Below are 14,012 nucleotides of genomic sequence, written 5' to 3'. Positions count from 1 at the left end.
TTGGAAATTCCCCAAATATTATCAGGAAACCTAACAGTTCCATTAGATGTCTGGGGTAGACCAATAAAATAGGTCCCTCCTCTGGGAAGTGATGGCACTAGAGAACTTTATACCAATTGTGGAATGATCAGGCAGATATTAGTAACTCTGAATCTTAAATCATTTCACAACTGCTCAAGACAAAACTCAGATTTAACATTGCAATTTAAACAAATTCCTTGAGTTTTTGTCTTACTTACAAATATATTTTCTGAAAAGCAAACTGATATGAAAACAATAGTTTTTGTAACAGAGATTGTTTCTAAACTGTCCACAGTAATTTTTTCTGTATCAAAACTGGTGAGGCATCCTTTGACTGAACTGTTTCAACGTGCCATTTAGTGGTTATGAGTACAAATTGCATTTCTTTCTTTTATACAACATTGTTTGATCCCAGTGTTTGCAGGACTGAATGAATCCAACCAGACAGAATGTTTTCATGTGAAGTTTCTAACACATCATAACAGATGCAGTATGACTTTATGAGAAGTAATCATGATTGCTAAGGTCAGTAGTCTCTCATTCCCATAATTTCTAACAGCTTGACCAATTTAAATAGCACTTTCCACACAAAGGAATTGGAAGACAATCTTGGCCAATCCTAAATTATGATTTTCAATTTTAAAACAATCTGTTTCCTGCTATACAGAATAAAAATACTTAATGTATCTAGGCCAAATAGACGAATTAATTCCTTGAGATCTTGCAGTGAATAGAAATGTAATTGGTCATTCTAATGAATTGATTTTAGTCCTTCATAGATATGAGCCCTGTTCAATCAATGCAGATGATAATCAAATTCAAATTCTGCATGTAATTTGTTTCCATTTCTGCCTTCATATTTCTTAATAATTGGAAATTTGATGAGCTTACTGAATTTTCTTCTACTTTCCTCTACACAATATATGTTCTGAGGCATGAAACTATACTTAACAAAAGATGGCCAAGTATGGTTTAATGCTATTCCTGCATTTACTTAAAAGTAGGACTATTTACCTCAATAATTTACCTTTAAAAGGGGAGGATCATTTTACATTTGTGGAGAATATAGGAGAATATGATGTTTCATTACTAGATCACTTTTGGTTTATCAATAAAAGAGAGATATAGAACACATCAACATATCCTCCTTGCATCAAAGCTGAGATGGCCTGCTTATTCTTTGTGGATTTTGCTGCCACCCTATTGGTGGGCAAGGTGAAACTGCACCAAAGCAATTTGGCAGAAAGGTAGCACTTTCCAGGGGAAATGTGATATAATGTATGAAAATGTTATGATTCACATGCAGGAGGAAACTGAGGAAGGACAAAGACTTTAAAGAAATTTAGAGCTGACCTTGGGGAAGGTATGAGTGAACCAAGAGACTTGGACAAGAAGTCACAGAGTCCAGAGACTAAAGGAAGAGTGAGGAAAAAAATCTCAACCCCTTTGTTTTTGTTTAGTATAGAATGAGATATTGGCTTTCAGGATTCTGTTGTTATACACTACAACAACAAAATAGCACTTATGAAACCCTAGTGATTTCTACTTCTTGACCTGAACTACCTTGAAAGGCTGACAGTTGCCAATATCGACTTATTACTGTTGACTGCAATGCACTTAGTCAAGATCAGGGGTGTCAAACTGGTGGCCCGCAGGCCGGATGCATCACGTGCAGGCCACGTCCACACCAGCTCCGCAAAGGCAAAAAACGTCACAATACGTCATGTGACACGGTCGAATTTGACACCTGTGGTCAAGATGACCACAGGTTGTGTGTGTGTGTGTGTATGTGTGTGTGTGTGTGAGAGAGAGAGAGAGAGATTTTTGAATGTAGTTTAACAATCAACAAGTAAAGAGAGATTTCTAGGTCAATAGTCTTCAATATACCTTTTGATAATTTTTTTTGGCAATATTACAAATTACTCCAAACTACACGACTAAAACAAAACAATTTATTCTAAGACATCTTATTTTCAATTTAAAACTTCTTAAGATATTGAGTCACAATTGATTTACAATTGTTATAATGATTTACAATTCATTAACAAGAGAATACTAAATGAATGTGTACAAATTACAAATAATCACAGTATAGATAAATACATATATAAAAGAAACATTTGAATGAAAAAGCAACAAATGCAGAATCTTGGCTAAAGCTCTACTGTACTAGTCTGCTGACAATGAAAGCCTTCCATTATAATTTCTTCTTCCACGTAGTGGTTTTGGATAAGAATTATCATTCTTTTTTCATTATTAGATTACAGCATGACAAATAATTAAATGGCTCTTTAACTATATTCAAACATTGCTTAGGTATCATCTCTTTTTAGTGTGACATTTTTCCTTTCCTCTTGTTCAACTGACCCACTAGTTCTCAAAACAGTAGATAAAGAAACTATAGGTTATAGTGGCCAATACCACTCTAAAAGTAAAATGCAGTAAATCAGAGAAAGAATTAAGTAAGGAGTAAGGTATTAAGTAAATAAAAATTGTTAAGAACCACAGAAAGAAAAAGAAAAATTAGAAGTACACAAAAGAAACGTTTTAAAAGGAAGGAAAGAGGGTAAAAAAGTACTTGAGGCTATTATATGGTTAACACCACACGGTTTTTTCAAGTGTCCTTTTCTTTGATAGTGAAGAAATTATTTCTGGTCCAACTGCTACTAGAATATACAAAAATACCCAACACTTTTTTTGTGAGCTCATACTAGACAGAATGTAAACTGAACACCCCAAAACCAACTTAAAGGATCCTTTAAGATACATACAGTTCTAAAATAGTTTGATTCAAGTTTAAATAGAGAAGAACTCTCATTTATATATTTACTTCAACAATACAATTATTTCAGACCTTTAACTTTCCATGCTGTTTATTTTCCCCTTGAGCATTTCTGAACAAGATCTTATTGAAAGCTTATGCACTGTAGACATATCTATTTCTCCAAAGATACATTAAATATAATTACAACATTATTCATAGTTCACCAGGAGCTTCTGTCTGATTCAAAGTGCAAACAACAAAACTTCCAAGGTGAAGAACAAATTTCTTAGTGGAAGTTAACAGCAGCCCCTTTAGTTCAGTTTGTGCTTGAAAAATGCACCTGGTTTCCTTCAATCTTATTCTTTACGGCATTTCTTTTCTGTATGAGCATTGATGATTTTAATTTGCTTTCACGTGAGATGCAACTGTGGAGGAGAAGGATGAAATTAAAATTTAACTATTACTTTTTCAATAACCAAAATATCTGCCTTCTGATAAATGATCCTGACATTTTCAGTTGTTTTGCAAAGATGATGATAATGATAATGATAATAATAATACCATCAAACATCCACATCTGCCTATCCAAGGACTCGATAGGTAGATAAAAATGCCAAATCCAGTCTGAACATCTGGCTGACTGTGCGATTAATAATAATAATAATAATAATAATAATAATAATAATAATAATAATAATAATAATAATAAAAAGTTGGAATAAAGTTGGCTGCTGATAAAAACAGGATTGCCAACATGATCGCCATCATCCGATAACGGATCTGGCACAAGAAGAAGAAAGTTGGAAGGGGCCTTGGAGGACATCTAGTCCAACCCCTTGCTCAGGCAGGAAACCTTATACCATTTCAGACAAATGACTGTCCAATCTCTTCTTAAAGACTTCCAGTGTTGGAGCATTCACAGCCTCTGGAGGCAGGTTGTTCCACTGATTAATTGTTCTAACTTTCAGGAAGTTTCTCCTTAGTTCTAGGTTGCTTCTCTCCTTGGTTAGTTTCCATCCATTGCTTCTTGTCTTGCCTTCAGGTGCTCTATAGAATAGCTTGATTCCCTCTTCTTTGTGGCAACCCCTGAGATATTGGAACACTGCTATCATGCCCCCCCTCGTCCTTCTATTCATTAAACTAGACATACCCAATTCCAGCAACCTTTCCTTGTAAGTTTTAGCCTCCAGTCCCCTAATCATCTTTGTTGTTCTTATCTGTACTCTTTCTAGAGTCTCAACATTTTTTTTACATCATGGTGATGTTACAAAACTGGATGCAGTATTCCAAGTGTGGCCTTACCAAGGCATTGTAAAGTGGTATTAACACTTCATGTGATCTTGATTCTATCTCTCTATTAATGCAGCCTAGCATTGTGTTGGCTTTTTTGGCAGCTGCAGCACACTGCTGGCTCATATTTAAGTGATTGTCCACTAGAACTCCGAGATCCCTCTCACAGTTATTACTATTGAGCAAGGTACCTCCTAAACTATACCTGTGCATTTGGTTTTTCTTGCCTAAATGTAGAACCTTACTTTTTTCACCATTGAATTTCATTTTGTTAGATAGTGCCAATGTTCAAGTCTGTCAAGATCCTCCTGTATCTTAAGCCTGTCTTTTGGAGTGTTGGCTATTCTTGCCATCTTGGTGTCGTCTGCAAATTTGATGAGTTCCCCAGCTATCCCCTCATCCAAATCATTGATGAAGATGTTGAAGAGCACTGGGCCCAGAACAGAGCCCTGGGGCATCCCACTATTCCCTTCCCCCCATGTAGATGTAGTTCCGTTGAGGACTACACGCTGAGTACGGCCAGTTACGAATCCGCAGAACAAAATTAGTGTGTTCTGGAAGAGTGTCTTGAGGTTTAAGTAAGTGTTGCAATATCTCACAGATACATTTCCACGTTAGTCTTTTTTCCGTCTGCTGTTATTACTGTGATACAGAAAGCATATGCTCTGCTTCTCCCTCTTCTGGCTTTAAGTATAGTGCCATGTATAGGCCATCTAACATTACATTAACTATACATTGATGGCAGCTACTTTCTCCCAAGTCACACTTTCATCTAAATGTCTGTGGATACACAGATCAGTAAAGGAAGAAAATCTCAACACATTCATTTGTAATATCAACCTGGGACTAGCTCCTACCTCAAAATCTGCTCTTTTATTTTTAGTCTGCTGTGTTTCTCTCCCCTAGAGGAATACGGTCCCATAGTTGTAATAACTGTTCACCAATCTGAGGTTCCAGTTCCTAAATGGGAGGAGAAAAAAAGGCTTTGAGATTGCTAAAATTTAAATTCTGGCTTATAAAAAGCAAATCACTCTATAAAGGTAAGCAGAATCGAGGCAATGAGATTCTGTATCATTTTAATAATAATGAAAATAGTTTTTTTTCCCAGAAATATTCCCAGAAGTGCAAAACACTCCCATTTATCACTTTAAAAAAATTACCTGTATCAAAACATTCTTGACAATAAAGACTAAAAGAAGCAAGAAAATTTTATTTTATCATGTAAAGATTAGTATACCTGGCCATCTCGGCTTATCTGTACTTTCTTATTGTCATTCCAAGGGTTAAGCAGATGATGAGCAAATTGAAAAGGAAGACTTTCCTTCCGGATCCATTCCACCTTGAACACTCCCCCTAAACCAGTCGAACCCCAGTCTTGACTTTTCTCACGGCCTATCTCAGAAGACATTCGAGCAAAGCCCTGTGGAAATTTTAGCAAGATTACAAATCTAAGTAAAATTTAGGTATTAATTTTCAGCTCTGTGTTCAAAACAATCTCTTCTAAATTATAGATAATCCTTGACTTACAATCACAATTAGGACTGGAACTTCTGTCACTAAGTAATGCGGTTAAGAGAGTTGTGCCCAATTTTATAATCTTTTTTGCTGTGGTCATTAAATGAATCACCATATTTATTAAGCAAATCTGGCTTCCCTCATTTACTTTGCTTGTTGGAAGCCCCAGGAGTGAAGGTTTAGTAGCCTAATCCAGGCAATATCCTAGGATTGCTTTGCCTTGACATTACATACCATTTAACCAAATCATGGCTCTCTGCCTTCATCCTTATATGCAAGCATTTGTTTAAAAAAGTAACCCCCTCCCCCCAAAATAGGCTTATTCCTATAAAATGAAGTTGTGATAAAATTACAACACTCATGTTTAACACAATGCTATACTAGTGATGGAAAATATTTTTAATTTTATTAAGATTATTTAATTCAAACATTCATAAAAATGAAATAAGAATGTTTACGTGTGTGTGTGTGCGTGTGCGTGAAGGGAAACCTTATGTCTGAATCAGTTTTTATATGAAAATCGTACTGCACGTGATATAAAATAGCAGTAGCAAGTAAGACTTATATACCGCATCAAAGTTCTTTACAACCCTCTCTAAGCAGTTTACCGAGTCAGCATATTGCTTCATTTTACCAACCTCAGAAGGCTGGAAGGCTGAGTCAACCATGACTGGCTGTGGGCAGAGTTAGCCTGCAAGGCTGCATTCTAACCACTGCACCACCACGGCTCTACAATGCTACTTTACATCTGCAGGGAGTACAGGAGTACAGGTGCTCCTTGTTTAATAACCATTTGTTCAAGGACCATTTGAACTTAAGAAGCCACTGAACAAGTGGTAGTTGCAACCACTCTTTATGCTTATGGCCATCACAGCATCCCGTGGTCACACAATTGCCATCTGCAATTTTCTTTGCTGGCTCCCTGAAAACAAAATCAATGTGGAAGCCAGCAGAAGTTAGCAAATAGCAATTACATGACACCCTTGCTTTTACTGATCCATGGTGATTCACTTAATGACAGCATCCGGGAGTGCGAGAATTTCTGTTGCTAAATGACATTGCATTTTACAACTATGTTGCTTAGAGATGGAAATTCCAGTCCCAATTGCTGTCTTTAAGTGAAAACTATCTGTATATCACAAAGGCACATTTTTCTGAAAGTATTGAAGTAATAGTAAAATTAAATTAACAAGTCAATTACTTGACAAAAGTTTACATGTCAGTAATATGTAGTGAAACTGTCAACAGTCAATTTGTCAGTTTGGAGAGTTCTTACCTGAAAATGTCCTGATCCCTGAACAGAAAATACCAGGTAAACAACACTACTTTCCCAAAAAGCACGATTCAGTTTTCTCTCATTACTTGGAGTTGTAGACCAAATTCCCTTCTGTTGTGAAATCTCAAGATTCCTTAAATTGCTGCTTTTCATAATAAAGTATCGAATTGGCATATTTGGCCTTGGAGAAGGAGACTTGGAACCCTGCAAAACAGTTTTATTTTATAATGCTTGGGATATATAATTAAGTTTTGTAAAAACCTTAAGAACTCGGCAATTTTTGCCGTATGTAATTCAAGAGCTGGTGATCAAAAGAATGAGAATACTGTATGCTGCAAATTAAGTACAAAATCAAATGTAGCAATCACACTGTCATTTAATGACTTTGGAACTTCAGTATAATTGCAGCATAGAATCAATAAATGTTGGTCCTTCTGTTATGGCTTGTCATTAACCTTCCCAAAGTAGTATGTAGATCTGGAAATAGGTTTTATTTAATCTTATTAGTTTTAAACATTTTACAGCCAAACTACAGCCAAGCTTTCACAACTAAATGAGATGGAAGACTGTTCTTGATTCCTGAGCAAATTAATATTTTGCCTCTTGGGAAAATACAAAGATCACAATAGTCAGAAATATGGAATGGATTATACAAATAAGTCACTATTCCACTTCACTAAGCATTTCATTTTAGCCTAATACTTGCTAACACATTGGTTTTCTTGAATGTTTTATACCTATATAACAGTTTTAGTACGAGGGTGTAGTTTTATTTAATGGTGGTAAAAAGAGGCTAGGTACATTGCATAAAATAATTTAAAATATCCAGTAAAATTAATTATCAGAAAATATTGTCAGCACTCACATTTCACATGCTTTATAACAAGATGTTCATATTCCATCAGTGCAATGTGGAGGTGCTCTAGGTAGGATACAAGGCAAGTCTATAAAGTGCCTAGTTGACTGCATTTCCCAAATCTATTGCTGCCTTTCTGCTTGCACTCCACAGCTCTTCCAATCCTTGTTTTTTATTCCTCCATCCAATTTGCCTCCTTTATGCACACTACTGTTCCTTCAGCTAACTCCATGTTTTCAAACTGGTCAACTTTAAGATGTGTGGACTTCAACCCCACCAAATTCCACAGCCAGCATGCTTAAAGTGGTCAAGTTTGAAAAACTCTTTTGAGCTAATGCCTCCCTGAAATTTGTTGCTTTCCCAGCAATTGAAGATCTTAGCAAGTATTAGGCTAAAATGAAATGCTTAGTGAAATGGAATAGTGACTTATTTGTATAATCCATTCCATATTTCTGACTATTGTGATCTTTGCATTTTCCCAAGAGGCAAAATATTAATTTGCCGGCCACCTTGGCAAACAATTTTCTCCATGCTAGAGCAGGGTAGCACTTGAATAGACAGGGAAAAGTGGTGGTATGTATGGTTCTAGTCATGCTTTGATGTGACCAGGATTATCAAGCTTCTCCAAAGCTGTAATGAAAGCAATACCCCATCCTTTGAATAACTCCTCTTCACTCCCACTGCTTTCTTCCAGTATCATTCTTTTTTCTTTTTTTTGTCACTCAAGCAAAAAAACTGTACCACTCTGGCAAAGTGGTACAGTCCAATGTCTTGGAGTACTTCAAAACACAAGACAAATTTCAGCTCAAACTACTCAGAAGTAGGCTAACGGAGTTCTGTGAGTCTCCTATAAACAGAGTTGAAGTCTTTCTTCACTGCTACCTTGTAACCATTATTATTATAAAAAGATAACAGAATGCCTCATAAACTTGTAAATATTATGACTCAGGTTTCTTGATAAAGTACCTGCTGGAATGTTAACATAAAATGTTGAAAACCACAGTATATTCACAATAACATGCAGTAGTGCTTAAAAGTTTGTGAATCATTTTGCATTTTCAATATTTCTGCATAAAATGATCTAAAACTAGATAAAGAAAACCCAGTGAAACAAATGAATCAAAAACATCATGCTTGTTCCTCCATTCATTGAGGAAAATTACATTCCTGAGTTGAAACAGTTCTGTAAGGAAGAATGGGCTAAAATTCCTCCGAGCTGATGTGTAAGACTGTACATTTGGATCATTTTCCCTAATAAATCAATGAACGTAATGTATACTATATGCGTTTCACTGATGTTATTGGGATCTCCCTATATTGTTTTAGGACTTGTATAGACAATGCATCATGTATTAAGTCATACTTATGCAGAAATATGGAAATTCAAAAGAGTTCACAAACTTTTACTCATCACTGTAGACTTATTTTAGTTTGTTTTTTAATGTTAGCCAATGTTCTTCAGTCTGCATTATTTTTTACTAGGATTTCAAAGTACTATACCTTCCCAGAAGATGGAGGAGAAGGACTGGCACAGGGACTGGGATAACTGATACTCTCTGTAGATTTCACAGATGTTTGGTCTGTCCTGTCATCCGTGCTTCGTTTGGAATGCACAACACCTCTTTCTTTGTATTTTAGCGGTTGGTGAAATGCTGGAGATGTAGATTTCATTAAGACTCTGTAAATGAAAAGCAGAATGCAGCATTTAATAAAAATAAACTGTGGTTCTAACCAGATACTGCAGCTTTAATGTTGTTTTAAAAGGATTCCTGCAGTAACATGCACTTGTACTTAAAGGGATTCAACTCTTTATTTTCAGGTCCATCAAACTAAACACATTTTATATGCACCTATACAAGACAATCTGCTCATTGTAGCATAGCATAAATTTTGTGGCATAACCATACCAGCCGTTAGGTAAACAGCTCAGAAGTATATAAATACTTTACTGTTTCCAAGGTATTTCTGGGATCTGTCATTATGAAGCTAGGTTTAAGATTTGGGAATGGGAAGAAATTGATGTAGTACTTACTATTACCTAATATAGTCAAAGCCCATAGTCTGAGATATCCTAAAGGTAACCTTGGACTTCCTGCAAAGTTACCTTAATTTCCTGGAAATATAGCAATACTGATACTACTGTAAATGAAAGATGTAAAAGAAGTGTTATAAGAGAAACATTACCTTAATATTGTATTGTTCTGCTCTTTGTTTATATCATAGCTTAAAGTTGCTTTGGGAGTATTTCTGAAAGAGAAAAGGTAAAGAGCTAAGTAAATTTCTGGTATTATCATGATTGTCATCATTATGACTGCCCACTCCAAAAAGATTTTGGGTAGCTTACAATACCCAAATACACAATTGAAGATTAAAAGCATAAAACAAGATATGGAAGCAGGGACTAAAAAATAACAGTAACAACAAAAGCATGGCAGGGACTCCCCAAATATGCTACTCCTAGGCCTGGTAACAGAGGTCTTAAGGGCCTTCTAGAATCCCAGAATGAGCATCAGACATTTCTTTGGAGGTTGCTCTTTGGGGCAATGACAGAGAAGGCACATTTTCATCAGTCCCAAAAAAACACAATACTTGAGAGGACATGAAGCTCAATCACTGTGAAATTACCCTAAGATTTTTAGCAGAAACAACTGGAGAATAGTTTTGAGACATGATGTTATAACCAAGTTCAAATTATACTCACATCTTTCATAAAGCATTCCTTTATTTCCTATGTATTTGATTTTGAAGTGAAAGAGTTTATGTAGTATCTGGCTTTTTGTTAAAGCTTATGTTTTAGGAAAATAATTTTGATATGGTCCTAAGAAAACTAAACTGCACTTTAGCAGGTTGTCAATATTTTAATTAATGAAAACAAAGCAACAAAAGAAACAAATATAGGTAGTAGTGAAATGTCCGTCCATCATCCATCCATCCATCTCATTCAACTGCAGGAGTATCCAGTTTTTTCAGAAGAGTAAACAGCAACAGATGCCTTAATTCACTTCCACAAATGACATAGGTTATGTAGTACCAAGAAACAGGTATACATCTTCCTGAAATAACACATAATATGAGGTGACCAACCTAGCTGAACAGCAAATTGCTTCAGTAATCCTGCCACTGCTAAAAGAAAAAACTGAAAACTATTTCCCCATTTGTTATTGGACTCATTAAAAAAATGGGTTTCCCCATGAGTAAAATTTGAATTATTAACCTTTCTGAATTAAAAGCATCATCTGCAAACTCTGATTCTCCTGAGCTTTTTCGACTGGTGTTTGATCTCCAAGAAGATGCTAAGGGAAGTTCTTCAGATGACATAGGTCTTGGTCTTTGCCCAATTCCTGAAGGCTGCTGCAGACCTGCAGATTGTTCTTCAGTGCTCAAAACAGCAATGATTGCTCGTATTGTTGCTTCATCAACTTGAGACCATGGCTTTGAAGGAGCTCTCATACGTCGCAAAAATAAACTATGCCATTTTTGTCTTAACTGTAAGAGGAGGCTAGCAGCCTGTTTAAAAAAACAAGTTTTATTTTAACACACATACCTTTGAGGCTTTTTTGAAACATGACAATTCACATACAAATAACTTTATAAACTGAACTTTCTACAGCTCCAATACTATTAACTGAACTGAATGACAAAATACAAGATCTTTAATATGAGACATAAACATACTATATTTTTTGCATTCCATACTTATGCCACAAAACAGTTATTTATGCTGCATTTTTTTCTTCATGTACATATATGAACATGAACATTTGCAAACCTACAGCCAATCTTGAACATCCTCAAATATAGGGACAATGCAAAAGACCTGAAAGTAAACTGGACTTTCATGACCTTGAATGGATAGCTAGAAGATAATTGTGAATGGTCTGAATTTTAATTTTTGTAAACAACCAAAATAAGAGAGAAAGAAAAGAAACCTTATATTAACACCATCAACATTGAACTTTTATTGTCTAATATGAATTGGTATTCAGCAGCATACTGACAAAGGGCAGGAATTCCACTTAGAGGTCAGAGCAAGCAACTCTTGATTGATAATCTCTTTGAAGATTTAACCTACTCTCTTTTAACCTATTCTCTTTGTATGCCAATGGCCATTGCCACATTGTGTGGCAAGAAAATGTCATGTTCATTATAAATTATTATGAATTATTTGAACCTACTGACAACCAATTTTATGGAATTCATATCTGTGCTGGAAAAATATATTTATATGTATGTTCTCTATATCATCCTTTTTTAAAAATAAATCTTCAAACCTTTCATATCTACTCAAATTTTTCAATTTTTTATTTCCAAAATTGCACTACTTCATTTTTTTTCAGCAACTGAATTCCAGACACAGTGACACAGATAAATGCAAGATACTACAATACTTAGTTCCATGAATTTACTGAAATATAGCAGTACAGATTTTTTTTTCCTTTCATGGATCTACATTTGGAATCCTCATCTTACAAGCCTTTAAGCAAATATTTCTTTTGGGGGAAAAAACCTGTATTAAATGTTTTTTTTTAGCAGTCAGTTACCTCTGGATCTAATTTGAAATTGAGCCACTCGTCTAATTTTAAAGCAGCCAAGTTTGCAGTTGTTCGATCCTCCATTTCACTATCACTGCTATCGTTAGGGACACCATCAACTATATTAGAAAACAGAGATCCTATGTATTAGTCATTTGTAGATAATATTTAAATTAATAGTTTGAGATTTTAATGATTAATCTGTACTAAGAACTCCCTAAAGTAAATATTCAAGTTCTCTAAAATACAAAGAATGAACCATTGTTTTTCATGGAAACAGAAAACATTTCTGGAATCCGTATATTATGCAATATGTATATATAATCAAATTTATTTACTTTGAAAATTAGTTTACTTAATTACAACAATTATGATATATTATATAGAGACTTAACACATTTTTAAAAGAATATACTGTCAGAAAATACTAGATTTAGACCTGTATAATTATTATTAACAATAAGTTAGTTCAATAATATAGAAATATTATACTTGCAATCATATTTTGTATGATTTGAAATGAAATGCAATTGTATATGCATGTACACACGCACAGACAAATAAAGAAATATAAAATTAAGATTGTTCACACTATGATCTTTCATGTATGGAGACCAAATTTTTCCAACACAGTAAGCTCAACTTGCCATGTGCAAAACTATTCAATAGTAATTATATATCTTGATTTTATTCTGGCATTATTTCCTAATCAATAGTAATACAGTATAGTTCATACTACAAATAGTCCTCTATTTACATCCAGTTGCTTAGCAATCATTCAAAATTATGACAACTCCACCCAAAAGCTACTTACAACTCAGTTTTGAAGTTACGGCTGCTGCATTGCCCCCTCAGTCACATTCACAAAATTCAGGCTGATTCGTCCCTATGACCAATACAGGGACGCTGTAGCAATTTCCAGCCTATCTCCCCCCCCCCCAATCTTATTTCATTGGCTCCCCTGAAGGCTTTGGGCCTGCTTCCCATCCCACCAGCTCCTGCACCATTCTCCTCACCTCCTGTCATCAATCGCTGACCATCCATTTTTCTTTCATCCAACCCTTTAAAAATCATGTTTAGATTTACATTATATAATATATGGAACAAAAATAACCCCTTATATATGCTGACATTTTAATCCAGTAGTTTAAACATCAACTGTCAAGGATTTTTTAAAATATAAATTACAGGAATATGAATACCTTACCTCGGAAGGAAGAAGGCTCCTGTAAAGCATTACTTGGCAACCTAGCTGATCCACAGAAGAGGGCCACTGTGACTGGAGTCACAACTGAGCAGCACCTGATATTGGCTATTCGGTGGGCTCTTGTCATTTCATCATATATAAGCCAGTCTGTGGGAAGTGCCTGAATAGCTGCTACTTGGCCATTTGCAGGAGGAATCTGTTAGCAGTTCAGCAAAATGGTTTGTTCAGCACAATAAATGAGGCAATTCAAAAATATTAACTTTAAGCTATGTTGCATAAATTAACAAGAAAAGAATTGGGATCACTTAATGTTCTCAGATTATTAACGTAAGCAGGTGTAGAGTTTTGTTAAAACTTTAGGCAGGAGATTTCAATAGCTCCATATAAGTCACTCTTAGTTTTCTGAAAGCCAAACAATCTATTTGTATTCTAGACCTGAATATCTTATAGCAAAAAATTCAGTTAAATATCAAATTTAACAAATCTATGGTTCATAAAAAATGTTAAATATATCTCTGTGTATATGCATGTGTGTAGCGAAATACAATACT

The 14,012-nt window shown here is 35.1% G+C and overlaps 1 protein-coding gene across 1 annotated transcript in view; it reads right to left on the bottom strand.

The window, feature by feature from the left end:
• Positions 1-1,993: 1,993 nt before the first annotated feature.
• Positions 1,994-14,012, bottom strand: part of YTHDC2 (YTH domain containing 2) — a 36,941-nt gene continuing 24,922 nt past the window's right edge. Inside the window, exons 23-31 of the mRNA XM_015827119.2 lie at positions 13,462-13,657; positions 12,264-12,373; positions 10,937-11,229; positions 9,907-9,969; positions 9,223-9,400; positions 6,867-7,070; positions 5,313-5,495; positions 4,933-5,035; positions 1,994-3,210 (exon numbers count right to left, since the gene is read on the bottom strand). Coding sequence (XP_015682605.2) covers positions 4,955-5,035; positions 5,313-5,495; positions 6,867-7,070; positions 9,223-9,400; positions 9,907-9,969; positions 10,937-11,229; positions 12,264-12,373; positions 13,462-13,657 — 1,308 coding nt within the window. The 3' untranslated portion in view covers positions 1,994-3,210; positions 4,933-4,954. The remainder of the gene's footprint in view (positions 3,211-4,932; positions 5,036-5,312; positions 5,496-6,866; positions 7,071-9,222; positions 9,401-9,906; positions 9,970-10,936; positions 11,230-12,263; positions 12,374-13,461; positions 13,658-14,012) is intronic.

Source organism: Protobothrops mucrosquamatus, unplaced genomic scaffold, assembly GCF_001527695.2.
Source record: "Protobothrops mucrosquamatus isolate PMUCROS unplaced genomic scaffold, P.Mucros_1.0 scaffold3512, whole genome shotgun sequence".
Taxonomy (NCBI): domain Eukaryota; kingdom Metazoa; phylum Chordata; class Lepidosauria; order Squamata; family Viperidae; genus Protobothrops; species Protobothrops mucrosquamatus.
Note: the sequence above shows the minus strand (reverse complement) of the source record. Positions and strands in the feature narration are given on the sequence as shown.